The sequence below is a fragment of the Balaenoptera acutorostrata genome, chromosome X (genome assembly GCF_949987535.1).
Source record: "Balaenoptera acutorostrata chromosome X, mBalAcu1.1, whole genome shotgun sequence".
NCBI classification, from domain to species: domain Eukaryota; kingdom Metazoa; phylum Chordata; class Mammalia; order Artiodactyla; family Balaenopteridae; genus Balaenoptera; species Balaenoptera acutorostrata.
This window is the reverse complement of record NC_080085.1, coordinates 66,451,285-66,470,390: the sequence shown is the minus strand read 5'-3', so window position 1 is coordinate 66,470,390 and position 19,106 is coordinate 66,451,285. Positions and strand designations below refer to the sequence as shown.

Here is a 19,106-nt window from a genome sequence, read left to right as displayed (position 1 = left end):
TTTCTCCACATCCTTACCAGCATTTTGTGCTGTCAGTGTTCTGCATTTTTTCCATTGTAATAGGTATATAGTGTTATCTTATTTTTTTAATTTCCAATTCCCTAATGACATATGATGTGGAGCATCTTTTCATATGCTCATTTGCCATTTGCATATCTTCTTTGGTAAAATGTCTTCAGATCTTTTGCCTGCTTTTAATCATGTTGTTTATATTATTATTGTTGAGTTTTGGGTTTTTTATATATTTTAGATAATAGTTCTTCATTAGATATGTCTTTTGCAAGTATTTTCTCTCAGTCTGTAGCAGAAAGACATGTCTTTCATTCTTTTGAAGTTTGCTAGTATTTTTTTAAGGACTTTTACATCTGTATTCATAAGTGATGTTGGTCTTTTTGTAGTATCTTTTCTGGTTTGGTATGATACTGGTCTCATTGAATGAGTTGGGATGTGTTCCCTCCTTTTTTACTAGAAGAGTTTGTGAAAAATTGGTGTTAATGCTTTTTTTTTTTTTGAATGTTTGGTGTAACTTCGTGGTGAAACCATCTGGACCTTTGCTTTTCTTTGTGGGTAGTTTTTTGATTCCCAGTTCAGTCTTTTCAGTTATAGGTCTCTTCACATTGTCTCTTTATTCTTGTGTCAGCTTCAGTAGTTTGTGTGTGTTTAGGAATTTGTCCATTTCATTTAGGTTATCTAATTTGTTGGCATACAGTTGTTCATGATATTTCTTTATAATCCTTTTATTTCTTTAAGGTAAGTAGTAACATCCCCTCTTTAATTTATCATTCTAGTAATTTGAGTCTTGTCTCCTTTTTTTCTTGGTCCATCTAGCCTTAGTTTTTTTTTTCAGTTTTATTCATCTTTTCAAAGAACTTATTTTGGTTTCATTGATTTTTCTCTATTGTTTTCTATTCCCTGTTTCATTAATTTCTACTCTAATCTTTATTATTTCCTTCCCTCTGCTTCCTTTAGGAAGTTGTTTTCTTTCTTTTTTTAGTGTCTTATGGTAAAGGAAAATACAATTAATAATGTGATTTTATTTTTAGTAGAAGATGGAACTTAAATTTTCTAAGAGAAAAACCTTGAACAATTACAATAGGAAATGTTTTGATTACAAACTGCTCTTTTTAGAAATGCTGTTTCAGAAGGGATTAGTGTGTCAAAAGAGAGTGATTTTAATCAGAAAACTCTTTTTTAACCAAAGCAATATTATTTAAAAAAAAAATTTTATTGGAGTATAGTTGATAGAAAACTCTTATATTTTAATGTGAGTAAAGTACTACCAATACTGCCATACTACATAGATTGAAAAATAGGTTCATGGAATCGTAGGTATTGCTGTTCTATTTGATAATGCACCAAAGAGATAAATAATGTTTTTATTTCTTCTCTTTTAAGATAAAGTCAGTGGTTCTGGAAATAACTCTGATATGATGGAAAACAACAAGGAAGAGGTAAGAATAATTTGAAGCATTTAAAAGATATTTATTAATTAATGCTAATCAACTAGAGTATGTCATCAGGTTGCTTTTATTTAATACATGCATGTGTTTGAGTTTACTCTCATACCCAAGTATTATTACAGTACTTCATTTTGGGTTGTTGTCCACTTTTTGATGGTGTTCATTGTTTTTGTTATTGTTGTGGTTTGCTTCAGCTATATAGCTAAAGTCAGACAACGGAAGGCTTGCTAACAGATAGGTATTTGAGTGTTATTATATTGCAACAGTGGTGCCCAAGGTGGTTGTTATGGGCATAACCCCATGGTTCTGAGATCTCTCAAAACTGAATATTTAGAGTCTCTTAAGCAGTATTATTGGAACCCATCCTGAGGTCCTTCACCTGATACCCCAGCCTACACTACAGTTTTAGAATTCTTCCCACCTAGTGTAAAAAATTGAATCCAATAAAATATACTGATTATATTGGCAAAACCAACGTAAATTTAGTATCTCAAAGGAAATCGTAGAAGGTACTCTGTGCCATATGTTAGGATAGAGAAAATGACACATTTTTAGATCCTTAAAACTTTTCTGCCTCTGTTGGGATCTGATTACCTCTACACCTTTGTTTTGTCTTTGTTGGCTTAGGCCAAGATCATGATATAGCAGTGTATCATCTTCTGTACCTCAAAATTCAACAGTAACAATTTAATGAAAAAAATTAATCTTAAATCAAGGAAACCTTGAGAGTAAATTAGAATTAGTTTTTGAAGTTCCTTTTAGAAAAATATTTTAGGCATAAAAATTATATCTCATTCTATCACTATATTAGAGATCTTGGTATAGGGAAACAGTTAATTGTAGGGATGTTTCTCTGAGAGTTTTACTCACCTTTGTATTTATTTCTCGCATTTAGGGAGCTAGCTCTTCAGAAAAATCCAAATCATCAGGATCATCACGATCAAAGAGGTTGGTTGATGTTGAAGGGAAAAAAGTTACTTTCTTTTTCAGGTTGTTTTATTTTCTGTTTCTTAGAATAATCTTTTTTTTCTAAACTTAAAGCACTCTGTTCTCAGTAAACTATTTTATACAAACATATGTATATTTAAAAAGGGCAGTATAGTATAATGAATCTCTTGTATCCATCACTTTACTTTTAATTTTAATTAAAAATATCCCAGGAGGGGATTTATTATATATTAGTGGCCCTGGAAATATGTAGATAATTTCTGTCAGATAATATATGTGCTTTAAAAACAAGGAGAAAAGGGGAAATGAAATGTTGAATTCCTCATGAGACAATATGAGTTTTTTAGTGTTATATGAAATTGTCTAGTATGGGGACTAGTAGCCATCATAGTTATGAGGAAGTTATAAGAAGATCAAAGAGTGGTTAAAATACTTGTCTGTGTTAAATTGTCAAAGTGAATTGTACATAACAACTGAAACTACCTCAAAGCATAATGTAATGCCTAATATAACTGTGGAGTGTAGTTTTTATTAGAAGTTTGCAGTTTATTCTATTGGACTTTTACTTTTTTGAAACAGTGGAAATGTCTCTTAATAATCACAGCTTGCTTGTTATTAACTTATTCCCTAAAGTAGTGATTCTTAAATAGGAGTTCCCTTCAAAATCTTCCTCATAGCTTTTTCAGAATGCACATGCTCTGATCCTTCCCAAGACCTACTAAATCATAATATTCAGTTATATGGTAGAGAGATGTATGCTTCCCTAGGTGATTCTGATATGTATCCCTGGTTAAGAGCCACTGCTTAATCTAAACATGTTATTTATGTTACTTGGGTGTTTTTCCAATAGCAGAAATGTCCATAATTCTGTGGCCTTAATTCTTTCATAGGAAACCTTCAATTGTAACAAAGTATGTAGAATCTGATGATGAAAAACCTTTGGATGAAACTGTAAATGAAGATGCTTCTAATGAAAATTCAGAAAATGATATTACTATGCAAAGCTTGCCAAAAGGTAAAGTGTATTAATTTTTCATATGAAGTTAAAGTTGAAATGCATTTTTAAATGTCATTATTATAAAATTGGAACTTGATTACTTTAAGCTGTGTGTGAAGGACCAAACCTAATATTTTGATAGTGATGGTCTGGAAATGTATTAGTATGGTAATGATAATGTGTGTTATTGAGGTTCAAAATTTAGAATATTCAGTCAGGTTTGATAAGAAAAAGACTTATTTTCTCTTTCCATTGGGTTTTAGAAAAGGGATTTTATTTTCCAAATTATGCTTGAACGTGGAAGTTGGTTTAAAAGTTTAGTATATTAAGTTTTGGTTCAGTAAATTTTAATGTGCTTGCTTTATAGAAAAACAATGAATACTCTGAAAACTTCTTAAAAAAACACTTAAAGTCTAGTTTAGTCTTACTGCATTCTTAAATTCCCTAAGATGCAAAGCTGAAGTTACCTATTAAATTTGACTTAGGTATATTTCTTGTAATTATCATTTTAAAAATGCCTTGTTACATTTCCTCTCAACTGCTGTGTTTCTAACCTTAAAAGTGCAGTGATTAGATTGGGGCCTGGGCAGGGGTGGGGAGGGGGGAAGCCAAATGAAAATCTTGGACTTTTCATAGCCCACGTCTGAGAGCAGTGTGATTACATGATGAGAGAATGACAAGGGTCTTGGTAATTTCATAGTGTTTCAGAAATCAACAGTTTAGATTTTTTTCTTTATTGAATAATATGTTTAAAGGCTCTTAGCAGATTTTTCAAATTTTTTCTCACAGATCATTTACAGCAGTATTTACTACTTTATTCTCTGTCTCTACTTATGTTTATGTGACACATTTTTTGATTATGGAAATTTAAAAAAATGATGAGTTAGGAGAATAATACATTGCTTGACTAGGGCAAATTGGGAGTTATAATAGATGAGAAATGAAATGAGGAAAAGAAATGAATGAGAGAAAGAAGAGAGATAGAAGGAAAATTGATGGGCCTACCATTTACTTGGCTTTGAAAATCATCTGTGACAATTTTATGTAATGGTTTTGGTGGCCTACGGCAGAAACAACTAACATGGGAGTCTTGAGTCCCATAGGCAGTGACTCACTTTGGATTATTACATTCTCAGTGGTTGTCACTGGGAGTCCTTATGATGGCCACTGGGTGAGCTAATTCCAATCTTTTAATGATATTGTGGAAAAGAGTTAGTATGGGATGTTACGAACCTGAACTAAGCGTAATTCTCTCCCACCAAACCAAAAATAGACCTGTTTCATAAGGTTAAATTTGATTGATTATAATTATTGTTATAATACTATATTGAGTATGTATAAGTACCAGACTCTTAAAAAATTAACTTATTTAATCCTCAAAACAATGCTGTAAGGTAGTTACTGTTTCTACTTGTAGAGATGAAGGAACAAATTCAGAGCTCAAGGAACTTTTTCAGCTTTAAATTGAGAAGCTAAGATTTGAGCCCAGGTCTGCCTGAATCCAAAGCTAGTGAGTGCTCTTTCCACTCTGCTGCTTTGCTTCCATTTAGAGAAGAATCTTCAGAAAGAAATCTGGTTTTTTTTTGGTTAACTATAAATGTTTAGCTTTTTTCAAATGCCAGGGCTTCTCTGAGAGTATATATGTGAAATGGTTGTTGTGAATAAAGGTTTTTCCTGTGTGTGGAGATTATTTATATTTACCAGTTTGTAAAAACTCAATCCTTTGTGCCCTATTTCCCCCCTTTTTTCAGAGACTCAGAAATTCATTTAAGTAGGTGCTATACCTTGCTAAAACTTGCTCGCTAAATAACATAGACCCATGTTTCAGGGAGACAGCCCCTGACAACTACCAGATTTTACAGTTGGCCCTCCGTATCCGTGGGTTCCGCATCTGCATATTCAACCAACCGCAGATCAGAAATATTTGGGGAAAAAAGTTCTGGAAATTTCCAAAGTGCAAAACTTGAGTTTGTCGTTGGCCGGCAACTATTAACATAGTGTTTACATTGTATTCGGTATTATAAGTAATCTAGAGATGATTTAAAGTATACAGGACGACGTACGTAGGTTATATGCAAATACTATGGCATTTTATTTAAGGGACTTGAGCATCCACGGATTTTGGTATCCAAGGGGTCCTGGAACAAATCTCCCATGGATACCGAGGGATGACTGTACTTTCTTAATTGTTGTCAGTAATGCCCAATTACTAAGCCCAGCAATGTAGGTAAATGTGAGACCTGGACCCTTTTTACTATGCCCCTGCTTTATTTGCTCTTGAGAGATTAAAATGAAAACCTAAATTAGCAACCTCTCTCCTCAGTTCACATGTTTTATAGCTAAGAAAGTACATTCTTTCTAAAAGATTTCCATAGGGACCAACAATTGATCTCATTCTGCAATTTATTGTCCTAGCACTTGAGCTTAAGTATCTTAAGGCAGTCTTTGTTTAAAACTCTTTAAGGACTTTGCAGGGTACTGAAACTTTGATGTATTATTTGGGAAATGCCACAGAATAGGTATAGCAGTAATAGCAGAATTAACTTCTCACATTGTCCCCCACTATCCTCCCCCAAAGCAATATAAAACAACCCCTTAAAAATCTTTTTCTGCATTTATGATTTGGCTTATGAGAAGAATAGGATGGCTTTTTAAAATTTTCTCTTCTGATCCTTTTATTTTTTAAACTGTGGAACTTAGCATGGATGTTCATATTCAGAACAGCTTTTGTGATAGGCAGTATAAAATTCAGAACTGGGCTAAGGCTTTCTACTTTATTCACACATTTCTGTTATGAATCAGTACATAATACTGCCCCCTCCATTTTTATGAACTATATTCCAACAAGTAATCTGTTGACACCTGGCCCTTTTACTATTTCCCTGTTTTATTTATTCTTGAGAGGTCCTTATACAAATATTGAAAGCTTGAAAGAAACAAAACTATGTACCAGCAATGTTGGCTTTATCTGAACTGAAGTCTTGTACTTCACTTGCACATTTAATATGTGTAATGGTTTTTTAAATGAAATCATTCTAGGTACAGTGATTGTACAACCAGAGCCAGTGCTGAATGAAGACAAAGATGATTTTAAAGGGCCTGAATTTAGAAGCAGAAGTAAAATGAAAACTGAAAATCTCAAAAAACGCGGAGGTAAATACAAGTGAAAATGAAAACATGAGTTTAAAGTGCTGTTTATGACCATATTGGAAAATCTGATGTGCTTACTAAAAATACCTCCACTTTTCTGCCCATTGTTTTTTAAAAGCACTACTTAAAAATAACTTCTGTTTCTTTCTGAGCTCTGAAGCAGAAAAGGTTAAACACCATTTATCAAAATGCCTTTGCCTTCAGTGGCTATTAAGTTATCTCAAGAAGCTTACTATTTCCTTCTTACACATGTTAGTTCTGTAATGCTTATATGCCAGAATACCATGTGTTCCCTCTCACCCCGAAAGAATTTTAGATTTGGATAAAATCTTGCCTGTGGCCTTCAGGTAACTTTATACATATCTAAAACATTGTTTCACAGAGTGATGGACATCTGCATTAGTGTCACCTGGGGTGCTTATTAAAAATGCAAGTCCCTTGACTCCACTCATAACAATTTAGAATTTCTGAGGATGATGTCAAGACTGTGCCCCAGTTTGTTCTTATGTGCGTTCAAGTTAGAGATCTATTGATCTAAGGATATCAGTGCAGAGATGAGTAGGAAGGAGACGGGAACTAGAGCTAGTAACCTTCCCTCCATCTGTCTGAGCCGCCTTTCCCTTTGTCTGTCTACCCTCACTTATACACACAACCATTGGCTAATCATCTGTAGAAAGGTAGCATAAGGAGGATGCATTTAAAAATTTACAACAGTGGAGTATGTGTCCCACTTGTTTGTGTGTGAGTTTAAAATAGTGCCTGTATGTATTTTTTGGGCAGATTAACAGAGTCAGAATCCATTACTATAGGAAGAATGAATCTCTAAAAGATAGAACATGACACTAAATTTCTGAATAGAAGTGTAATGGAAGCATGTCTGTTAAATATTTATCATGTAAATTGTGAAATTATAGCATAGTTCTTGGTGAAATTTTGTGTAGATTTAAATTTCAGTGCTATGTGATATCTTGATGGTACTAGTAAGATACATCTGTATTTATAGTATATATACACATATGTGTGTATACACATATGTGTATATATATGTGTGTGTGTATGTATATATATATATATATATATATATCGGTTTTCAGATTCAATAATTCATTAGATTGTTAGAGAAAATCAAGGAAATGTTGTTTAGTCTTTTGTCCACAAGGGGGTGTTCTACCCCTTTCAAGCATAAGGAAGATACATTGAGAATCTAATTCATAGTAGGGAAGCTGCCATTGCAACAACAGAGCTCACCAAAGCTAAGTAGTATTATTTAAAATTAGAGAACCTGCAAGTAGAAGGTGATGATAAGGACCAGTAGTAAGAGTTTCTTTCTTTTTATTTCTGATTATGGGTCCTCTAGGGAAGACAGATAACTAAGTGTAGTGTGTCAAAATTAATATCTAATTGGTGTCTTTTGGGGAGGGACTCTGGAGCAGTCAGTGCCTCAAATGTGGATAACAGCTAAAAGGAGAATAAAAAAGAACCACAGTTATTGGGGAGGGTGTTTTTAGTGACACTTTACTATGCTGCTGGTATTTGGTCTGAGCTGATATGTCTCTGGAACATTTTATTGAGTGTTCTGTGTAAGAATGTTTATATTGTACTTAAGGGAAAATGTATGTTTATAGCCATATAATAGCACTTAAAATCTTTCATGTTAATTTTTGTCTTAATGATTTGCTACGTCTTTAAGCTGTTGGAAATCACACAGGAAATTTAACTATGTTTACTCATATACACATGTATGAATAAACTAGTGATCTGAGGTACTGAATTGCTAGTTAATATTCAAACTTCCTAGGAAAGTTAGTTCTAAAATTGAAGTCTAATATAGGAAACTGTCAAGAAGGTAAACTTTATACATAAAATAATCCTATAATGATTTGAAACAAAATTAAACACAAAGATATTGATCATTTCAGGAGCCATTGTTTTTTAAATACCATAGCCTATTTTGATATCCTTTCCCTAGTTTAATTGTTAGAAAACATATTTTACACCTAATTTTTCTATATGGCAGAATAATTTTGTTCTTTCTTTAAAACTGATAAAATGTATTGAGCTCAGAATTGAAAATGCCTCTTTTCCATTTATACACTATCTATATTATAATCATGAAGATATTTCATAACTAAAAATAAAAATTTGAAACATACATGCATAGAAACAAGTATGTATACTAAAGTAACACTTGAGCATTTTACAATATTTGTTTCAGATCTCACTTAAATAAGATCTCACTTAAACTAATTGGTTTAGTCCTACTCTCATCTATATTTATCCTTCCTTTCACACCTCAGGTTGTGATTATTTGACGTTTGTATGCATGTGTGGTGTTCCCATGCATGTTTTTATATTTTTCTTTACATATTTTTATTCTTACAGCATTTCTATTTCATTTTAAAGTATACAAAGTAGTATCTTGTATATATCCTTTTGTAGCATTTCTCATCCAGTATTGATTTTGACATGTATTCATATCAGTAAATGTACAATCTAGTTTTTTATTTTTCGCTCTTCTGTAGAATTTAGTTGTATGAGTAAACCACTATCCATTTCCCAAATGTGAAATTATTTCTAATTTTCGTTTTCAAATTTTTCCAATTTGCTAATTAACACTGCAATGAATAGCCTTTATATGAGTCATTGTGCACATATGGGAGAAATTCTCCAATGGATCACCTAGTTTTTTAAAATTCTTGAGTGATATATGTGCGAAAGCACATAGAAGATACTTAATATTATCTAACAGTGGATGAACATTCAAACTCTAGCTTTTTGTTACCTTGTTTATATGAATGCAATCACTATTTGACATGAAAAAGCACACTGTATATTTATTTATGTTAAAAGAAATACAGAATATATGAATACTCAAGATCAAAACTAATGGAGGAGAATATGATTTAAAGGAAAATATTACCAGCTTATATAGTAGGTCTTCAAATTCTCTATATTTTCTGGAAAAGTATCATGGTGCCCTTATACCTTGGTTAAACTTTTTTAACTTCTGCAAATAAAAATATTTGTGATAATGCTTGGGTCCATGGTGCTTTGGACCTTAAAACTAAGAAAAACACAAAATAGAAAATTAAAAGGTGAGAAATGTATTTGTTGTTTTGTCTTTCATTTAGGGATAGAGACAGTTTTTTTTCTTTTTCTTTTTTTAAGTCATTCACCTTTTTTTCTTTTGGTGAATGCAGGCATTTTCACTGGCCTCTTTTGAATCATAATCTATCATTTTATTTGGATCAAGGTCTTGGTTGCACATCAGAGTCATCTGTAAAACTTAAAAAAGAAAAAAGTGTCCAGGAGATCCCCATTCAGTGGGTTAGGGGTGGGAATGGCTGTCCCTGTTTTTAAAAGATTCTTTGGCTGATTCTAATGTTCAGCTCAGATTGTGAAGCACCGTGCAGAACTAGGGACGAGAGTGAGGCAGGAGAGGTCCCCTTTATTGTGTAGGTTATCTCCCATCTGTTTTTCTGCAGAAACTGTGGAATGGGGCTCTGTCAAAATGCAGCCATTCTGAAGTTTTGCTGTCAAGATAGATATACCTGCAAATCTTATTTGTCCTTATTTGGAAATAATAGTGCTGATATGGAATAGACAGAAAAAAGGCAGGTTAATGGGGATTGTGGATAGTATTGAAGGAAATCTTAGGAAGGAAATTGGTAATATAAAGTTAGCAGGTTTTCACATAATATTGAAAGGATCTGTGTAGACAATTCCATTTTGAGAATAAAAACTTTATGGCATACCTAACTTAAGTACAGGGTTACAAAGGAATCTATTCCATATATTTCACTTCCCCATTCTTTAAGAACTGATCCTGAATTTCTTTGTGAAGCAGTAGCAAGATGAAAAAGAGCTCTTGACCCCTATTTTTAGAACTTCTTTTATGGAGTCTCTTCATGTTATATCAAGTTGTTGTAAGAAACAGGGTTTGTATCTGTAAAAGGGAGCAGGTTAGCTCTGCAATTTTTCAAGGTTGTCATGTTTTTAGTAAGTCCATAAAATTATTAACCTTTGTATTTGTGTCCAAAATGTCATTTTCCCAAGGATTATGAGGTATTTAATTTTCAATTCGAATGTTGGGAAATGCTGACTAAAGTATATATCTTTTTGTATGTGTGTATATGTGTGAATAATGGTCACTCCTTTCTCCTAGAAGATGGGCTTCATGGGATTGTGAGCTGTACCGCTTGTGGACAACAGGTCAATCATTTTCAAAAAGATTCCATTTATAGACATCCTTCACTGCAAGTACTTATTTGTAAGGTATGTAATGATCTGTTGGTAATTAATTCCACAAATATTTGAATGCTTAACATGTGTCAGACTTTTGATGCACAGTGATGAAGACGGAAATGGTCTCTGCCATTGGAGGACATATAATGTAGTGAGGAAGACAGACATGAAAGTCCCAATAAGTGCTATGATAGGGGAGATACTGTGTACTTTGGGAACACACAGGAAGCCTTTGTAATTTGGAGTTGGGTTGGGGGGGGGCTTTATAATGGAGATGATGTAGGTGGTACCTGAAATGTAAATAAGAATTAGCTTTGCAAAGTGGGATTGGTTTAGCATATTCTAGGCCAGAGGCAACATAGTGTTCAAAGGCTCAGAGGTGAGAGAGAGTGTGGTGTGTTGGGAAACTGCAGAGTATATATGTGTGCACACATATGTTTTATAGCATTCCCTCTTACATACTCTTATTACCCAAATCTGAACTCTCCATGTGGAACAGGGTTTTGACATAATTTGGAGATAATAGAATTAAAAATGTTTCATATGTATTGAAGATAGTTTTAACAGTCTGTGTAAACTTTTCTACAAGTAATACCTTGGAATTAATTTTAAATATCTATAATATCAAGGTTATCATTTCCCCAACTCATATTACTGCTAAAATTAATCCTTTGTTAGTTTGCTTCCCAATAAAATGCCTCCTTGAATTGCAGGGGCAGACCAGACTTTCCTTAATTAGAGTCCCAGTTCTAGATCTTGTATGAATTTTTGATAGATGTAGACCTACTTAAATGTACTAAATTTACTCTGTCTTTTAGTAATTTGTGTCCTCCTTTCCTTGAATTCATTTCAGCCAGGAGCCTGTTTAGGGTACATGTTGTAGCTTCTAGTTTTAAATTGTGACAGCTGAATTTTATATTGTTGGATTTGTAATGTGCGTTGTTTTTCTTTTTTCTTATATACGTGATTTTTTTTTTTTCAAGGGCCAGTCTGTTGAGCCTAGCCCATTTCAGTAATCAGTAGTTTTCATCAGTGGGCATGGAACCTTCCCTTTTCTCCAGTCCCAGTGAAAAGGAATTTAAAGTCATTCAGACTTGGATTTGAATACCAGTTTTGCCTCTTCCAGTTGTATAACTTTAGGAGATTTATTTACATATTAATGAACCAAAGCCTTTTCTCTCATGTTGGGCTGTAATACCTCCTACCTTGCACAGTAGGTATTTGAGATTTAAAGATAATGTAGGTTAATGTAGGATACTGTTGCTCAGCTCTATACATAGTAGCTGTTTATATATGATGACTAGTAAATTATTATTAACTAATAGCAACATCTAATACATTTTTATGTAGATCTTTGGTAGCTAGTCATATGAGATCAGAAATTTGCTTTACCAAAATCTTTTATCAACTTTTATGTAAGGAACAGTGGTACTTGATGATATGGAAATCTATGTCAAGGAATTAATTTCTTGAGCTATTCCTGTGTCTGGAAAGTACTAGTAAGGGTAATACAGTGTTATCGCTTTGATTCTCTAAAACACACACACACACACACACACACACACACATACACATTCCCTGTACTTTTTTTTTTAAATTAATTAATTGATTTATTTTTGGCTATGTTGGGTCTTCGTTTCTGTGCGAGGGCTTTCTCCAGTTGCGGCGAGCGGGGGCCACTCTTCATCGCGGTGCGCGGGCCTCTCACTGTCGCGGCCTCTCTTGTTGTGGAGCACAGGCTCCAGACGCGCAGGCTCAGTAGTTGTGGCACACGGGCTTAGTTGCTCCGCGGCATGTGGGATCTTCCCAGACCAGGGCTCGAACCCATGTCCCCTGCATTGGCAGGCAGACTCTCAACCACTGCGCCACCAGGGAAGCCCCCTTATACTTTTTTAATGACTTAAAAAATAAAGTTTTCTCCTTTATGAATGTTAACAGTTTTGACTAAATTTCCCCTTTCCCTTTTCTTTTTTAATAGAATTGCTTTAAATATTACATGAGTGATGATATTAGCCGTGACTCAGATGGAATGGATGAACAGTGTAGGTAGGTAATAAATCAAGATGAACTAAAATTCAGTGTTGTCTGCTTTTTGAGGCGAAATTCTTACATAGTCTGTTACTAGATCTATTTTTTATAGTATCATCATTGATATCTTTCGTGGACGGTTGTTCTTTTCCACGTAGTCCTTGGTTTATGTCTTTTAATTTTCTAATAAAGAATAAGTAAATGACCAAAATTACTTTGCTATTAAAATTGCTGCCAGGAAATTTTAAATTGCTTTAATACTGTAAAGGTTTAAAATGTGTTTCATTTCAGAATAATATTTTAATCTTTAAATATTTTCAGATGGTGTGCAGAAGGTGGAAACTTGATTTGTTGTGACTTTTGCCATAATGCCTTCTGCAAGAAATGCATTCTACGCAACCTTGGTCGAAAGGAGCTGTCTACAATAATGGATGAAAACAACCAATGGTATTGCTACATTTGTCACCCGGAGCCTTTGTTGGATTTGGTCACAGCATGTAACAGCGTATTTGAAAACTTAGAACAGTTGTTGCAACAAAATAAGAAGAAGATAAAAGTTGACAATGAAAAGAGTAGTAAAGTATATGACCATACACCCAGATTTTCTCCAAAGAAAAACAGTTCAAATTGTAATGGAGAAGAAAAGAAATTAGATGATTCATGTTCTGGTTCTGTAACCTACTCTTATTCAGCACTAATTGTGCCCAAGGAGATGATTAAGAAGGCAAAGAAGCTGATTGAGACTACTGCCAACATGAACTCCAGTTACGTTAAGTTTTTGAAGCAGGCAACAGATAATTCAGAAATCAATTCTGCTACAAAGTTACGTCAGCTTAAGGCTTTTAAATCTGTGTTGGCTGATATCAAGAAAGCTCATCTTGCGTTAGAAGAAGATTTGAATTCAGAGATTCGAGCTTTGGATGCTGTAAACAAAGAGAAAAATACCAAAGAGCATAAAGTCATAGATGCTAAGTCTGAAACAAAAGTACGAAAAGGAGAAAAACCCTGTGCTTTGGAAAGGAAGGATATTTCAAAATCAGAAGCTAAACTGTCAAGAAAGCAGGTAGATAGTGAGCATGTGGATCAGAGTGTTGCAGTAGAGGAACAAAGAGCAAATAAAAATCCCAGTGGTGAACATAAAAAATCTGATAAAAAAGAAGAACCTCAGTATGAACCTGCTAACACTTCTGAAGACTTAGACATGGATATTGTGTCTGTTCCTTCCTCAGTTCCAGAAGACATTTTTGAGAATCTTGAGACTGCTATGGAAGTTCAGAGTTCAGCAGATTATCAGGGAGATGGCAACAGTGGAACTGAGCAAGAACTGGAGAGTTCTGTAAAATTAAATATTACTTCAAAAGACAACAGAGGAGGTATTAAATCAAAAGCAACAGCTAAAGTAACAAAAGAATTATATGTTAAACTCACCCCTGTTTCCCTTTCTAATTCCCCAATTAAAGGTGCTGATTGTCAGGAAGTTCCACAAGATAAAGATAGCTATAGAAGTTCTTGTCTGAACCCCAAGCTGGAGAACTGTGGACTTGAACAGGAAAAGAATGATAATGAGCATTTGGTTGAAAGTGAAGTTCCATTACTTTCAGAAGAATCTGATCTTCGAAGATCCCCACGTGTAAAGACTACACCCTTGAGGCGACAGACAGAAACCAACCCTACAACATTTAATTCAGATGAAGAAAATAATGACACCGTTAAGGAGAAACAAAAACTATCAGTTTCAATGAGAAAAAAGGATAAGCGGAATTCTTCTGACAGTGCTATAGATAATCCTAAGCCTAATAAATTGCCTAAATCTAAGCAGTCAGAGACTGTGGATCAAAATTCAGATTCTGATGAAATGCTAGCAATCCTCAAAGAAGTATCCAGGATGAGTCACAGTTCTTCTTCAGATACTGATATTAATGAACCTCATACAAATCATGAGAAGACTTTGTATGATGTAAAGACTCAAACAGGGAAAGATGATAAAGGAAAAAGGAAACGAAAAAGTTCTACTTCTGGCTCAGATTTTGATATTAAAAAAGGCAAATCAGCTAAAAGGTCTATCATTTCTAAAAAGAAACGACAAAACCAGTCTGAATCTTCTAATTATGACTCAGAATTAGAAAAAGAGATAAAGAGTATGAGTAAAATCGGGGCTGCCAGAACAACAACAAAAAGAGTTCCAAATAAAGAAGATTATGATTCTTCTGAAGATGAAAAACACAGCAAAAAAGGAATGGATAATCAAGGTCAGAAAAGTTTGAGGACTGCCCAGGAAGGATCATCTGATGATGCTGAAAGGAAAGAAGAGAGAGAGACTTTCTCTTCAGCAGAAGGCATAGTTGATAAAGACAAGACTATCATGGAATTGAGAGATCGACTCTCTAAGAAGCAGCAGCCAAGTGTTTCCTCAGATGGTGCTGATAAGCTTTCTTCTGGGAAAGAGGAGAGTTTTAATTCTCCAGAAGACAAAAAGGTTGCTGAAACTAAAGAAAAGGCTATGTATCTGAAAACCAAAATGTGTAAGAAAGTACAAGGTGGCTTATCTGATGTTGCTGAGAAGTTCCCAAAGAAAGAACAGAGTGATGAATCCTCTGAAGATGATAACAAGCAGAGCAAAAAGGGAACTGAAGAAAAAGAAAAGAGAACTACAGACTTGAAGAAAAGAGTAATTAAGATGGAACAACAGTATGAATCATCATCTGATAGCACTGAGAAATTACCCGAGGGAGAAGAAATTTGTCATTTTCCTAAAGGCATAAAGCAAAATAAGAATGGCACAACTGATGGGGAAAAGAAGAGTAAAAAAATAAAAGATAAAACTTCTAAAAAGAAGGATGAATTATCCGATAATGCTGAGAAGTTACCAGGGAAAAGAGATAGTTATGATTCTTCCGAAGATAAGAGGAGTAAGAATGGAACATCCAGTCGAGAGAAGAAAATGTGCAACTTACCTGAAAAGAGTTCAAGGAAGAGACAAGATTGTTCATCATCTGATACTGAGAAATATTCCATGAAAGAAGATGGTTGTGATTCCTCTGATAAGAGACCGAAAAGAATTGAATTAAGGGAAAGAAGAAATTTAAATTCAAAGAGAAATACCAAGGAAGTACAAAATGGCTCATCATCTTCTGATGTTGAGGAAAGTTCCGAAGATAATAAAAAGCTGAAGAAACAAAGAGCTTCAGCTAAAAAGAAGGCAGGCAATATGAAGGAGAAAATGAGAAACTCCCTAAGAACAAGCACTAAAAGGAAGCAGGCTGACATTTCTTCCTCATCTTCTTCTGACATAGGAGACGATGATCAGAATTCTGTAGGTGAGGGGAGCAGTGATGAGCAGAAAATAAAGCCTGTGACTGAAAATTTAGTGCTGTCTTCACATACTGGATTTTGTCAATCTTCAGGTATGGGAAAATAAATAGAAAATTTGTACTTTCTCCCTCTTGAATAACTACATTGTTTAATTTTCTCTGAAGTCAATCAAACGCAAGGTTACTTACTGTTTAGGAAAACACCATTTAAAAATTCTTTATAGAGATTTACTAGAAACTCTTTCTCCATTTTTTGGTCATCATTGGGAGGTATTTGCAGTATTGTTAGTATTCTGTATCAGCTATATCAAGTGTGTTGGGTAAATTTATCAATGTTTAATGCTTTTCTTTGGAGTAATGAAAAGTAATTTATGAAGGAAGATCAGACTGGTTCTAGTAGTTCAGTAGGTATTTATTCAAGTAATGGAGACGAGTGCTTGGTATGGATATAACATGGTGTGTGAAAGTTTTAACTGCTTTGTCATTCATCTGACTTTTTAAATTGGGCAGAGTAACTTTGTGTCCCGTGAAATCCTCAGAAAAATTTAAGTTTATTTATTGAAACCCTTTGCTGATGCTCATCAATTTTTTTTCTAATGACATGAACAGATATTTCCATTTTTAACACTAACAAAATAGAGGAAGAAAGAAATCCAGAAAGTAGGTGGATTACCCTACCCTGATGAGATAGAGCACTAGGACAATTAGGGTTTGGGTCAACTGGTCATATAATACGGCCCCCCCCCAAAAAAAATTTAAAAATATTTATCATTATGGCAGTTCTTTAAAAAAAATCAGTTGTATAATAAATGTACACTTGTTGGTCATATTGTCTTTTTTTTTAAGTCAGTAAAACCCATCAGTTAACCAGGGACACTTAAAATTAATTTTAAAATATTTATAAAGTAGATTTCTCATGTAACTGTGTTCCCAGCACAAGCAAAGTGTTAAAATTTTTCCTTTCCTTCCTTTTGTTGTGATTTTCCATTTATCCCAGTTGGATTTTAGTGGAATTCACTTGAATCTTGATTTTTAGTAAAACTATAAATCCCTTTTTTGGAGCTCCAGTGAGTTGGTTTGAAAACCAAGTGGGATATGCATGGTATACTCAGTTTAACGCTCTGCTATATCAGATGCCTAGATGGAGTTCTGCTTGTATGGCTGTTTTAACTACAGGTCCGCAGTCCCTGATATTCTTGGGGCTTAATGTATTTCAGGATTTTCAACTCTTTTGTTTTTAGGAAGATAATATAGAGTAGTTATCATATATTATATAGTAGCCCCAGTAGGTCCTGAGGCCCCATAATCAAACACATTAGTATTTCCGCAGCAAAACATATGAACATTTACATGTAAGAGGAATAAACAGTTCAGATTAGATTTTGCTGCCAAATGAACTTTGGCACCACCTTACAAAACTTTAAATTTTGAGAACTTTTTGGATTTTCGAATTGTGTATGAGATTGTGGACTTGTATTCAAAACATAGTATAATAGTTGCTAAATTTATTTATTTTCCTAATATGTCCAACTTAATTTAGGTGACAGTTTTTATGAGCTCTTAAAAAGCCTCCCCTGCTCCCGTTAATTTAGAGGATTCCAATTTATTCAGCAATAGTTGGGTATCCTGTTACAGGGTACAACATTTTCCTAGAAATTGGGGCTTGGGAATGGCATGACCAACCAAGATGAAGAACATGGTCCTAGGAGATTACAGTCCAATGAGCAAGATAGACATAGATAAGTCATTATTAAAAAAAAAATACCAGAAGAAAGATATAAAACTAAAATGGGGCTGTGTGATAAATAGCAAGTGAGCCACTTAATCTAAATATTGGAGGAAGACTTAAAAGAACGGGTAGCATTTGAACTTGACTTTGAAGGATGGGTAACATTTTCAAAGGTGTAGTACAGAGGAACAATGGTAATATCACTAGTAATATTTCATTTGAAGATTGGTCTGTTTGAATGAGGTATTTATTGTCAGTTTGCTAAGATATTGTGAGATTTATTATTGCCTTTCTACATTTAGCATATTTCTATCCTGAACCTGTAGGTGTCTGTGTTCCTTATGGGTTTTTTTCTCCAATATTTTCCCCCAGCATTTTATTATGAAAAAAATGTTAAATATACAGAAAAGTTTCTACAGTTAACATTGTACTGTATTTGCTTTATCACATACTTATCTATATATCCTGTCTATCCATCAGTGTACCTAACTTTTTCCCCCCTTTTAACTGTTTATTTCGAAATAATTATAAATTCACAGGAAGTTGCAAAAAAATGTACAGGGAGGTTTTGTATGCCTCTCATTAATTTCCCTCCAATGGTAACATCTTTCATAATTATAGTGCGATCTCAGAACCAGGAAACTGAAGATTTATTCAGATTTCACCAGTTTTACATGTACTCCTTCATTTGTGTGTGTGTGTAAGTATTGTGCAAAATTTGTATCACGTGTAGCTTTGTAAATATAACCACCACGACAACCAAGATATTGAACTGTTTCATTACCACAAGGTTCCTTTGTGCTACTCCTTATGCACACTCCCTAGCATATCCCTATTCTTAACCGGTGGCAATTATTAATCTGATTTCCATCTCTGTAATTTTGTTATTTTGAGATGGAATCATGAAGTGTGTAACCTTTTTTTTTTAAAGGATTCCAGTATGAACTTTTCTTCTTCTTTTTTTTTTTTAATAAATTTATTTATTTATTTTTGGCTGTGTTGGGTCTTCGTTTCTGTGCGAGGGCTTTCTCTAGTTGCGGCAAGTGGGGGCCACTCTTCATCGCAGTGCGCGGGCCTCTCACCATCGCGGCCTCTCTTGTTGCGGGGCACAAGCTCCAGACGCGCAGGCTCAGTAGTTGTGGCTCACGGGCCCAGCCGCTCCGCGGCATGGGGGATCTTCCCAGACCAGGGCTCGAATCCGTGTCCCCTGCATTGGCAGGCGAATTCTCAACCACTGC

The 19,106-nt window shown here is 34.3% G+C and overlaps 1 protein-coding gene across 10 annotated transcripts in view; it reads left to right on the top strand.

The window, feature by feature from the left end:
- The window catches only part of ATRX (ATRX chromatin remodeler), a 245,445-nt gene that overhangs the window by 70,222 nt on the left and 156,117 nt on the right, over positions 1-19,106 (top strand). For 7 of the 10 annotated variants that reach the window (XM_057537602.1, XM_057537593.1, XM_057537596.1 and 4 more), the window contains 7 exons: positions 1,396-1,451; positions 2,356-2,408; positions 3,299-3,423; positions 6,445-6,558; positions 10,721-10,830; positions 12,779-12,846; positions 13,150-16,232. In XM_057537602.1, the coding sequence (XP_057393585.1) occupies positions 1,428-1,451; positions 2,356-2,408; positions 3,299-3,423; positions 6,445-6,558; positions 10,721-10,830; positions 12,779-12,846; positions 13,150-16,232 (3,577 nt within the window). In that variant the 5' untranslated portion in view covers positions 1,396-1,427. The remainder of the gene's footprint in view (positions 1-1,395; positions 1,452-2,355; positions 2,409-3,298; positions 3,424-6,444; positions 6,559-10,720; positions 10,831-12,778; positions 12,847-13,149; positions 16,233-19,106) is intronic. The other 3 variants (XM_057537594.1, XM_057537600.1, XM_057537595.1) reach the window with 3 other exon arrangements.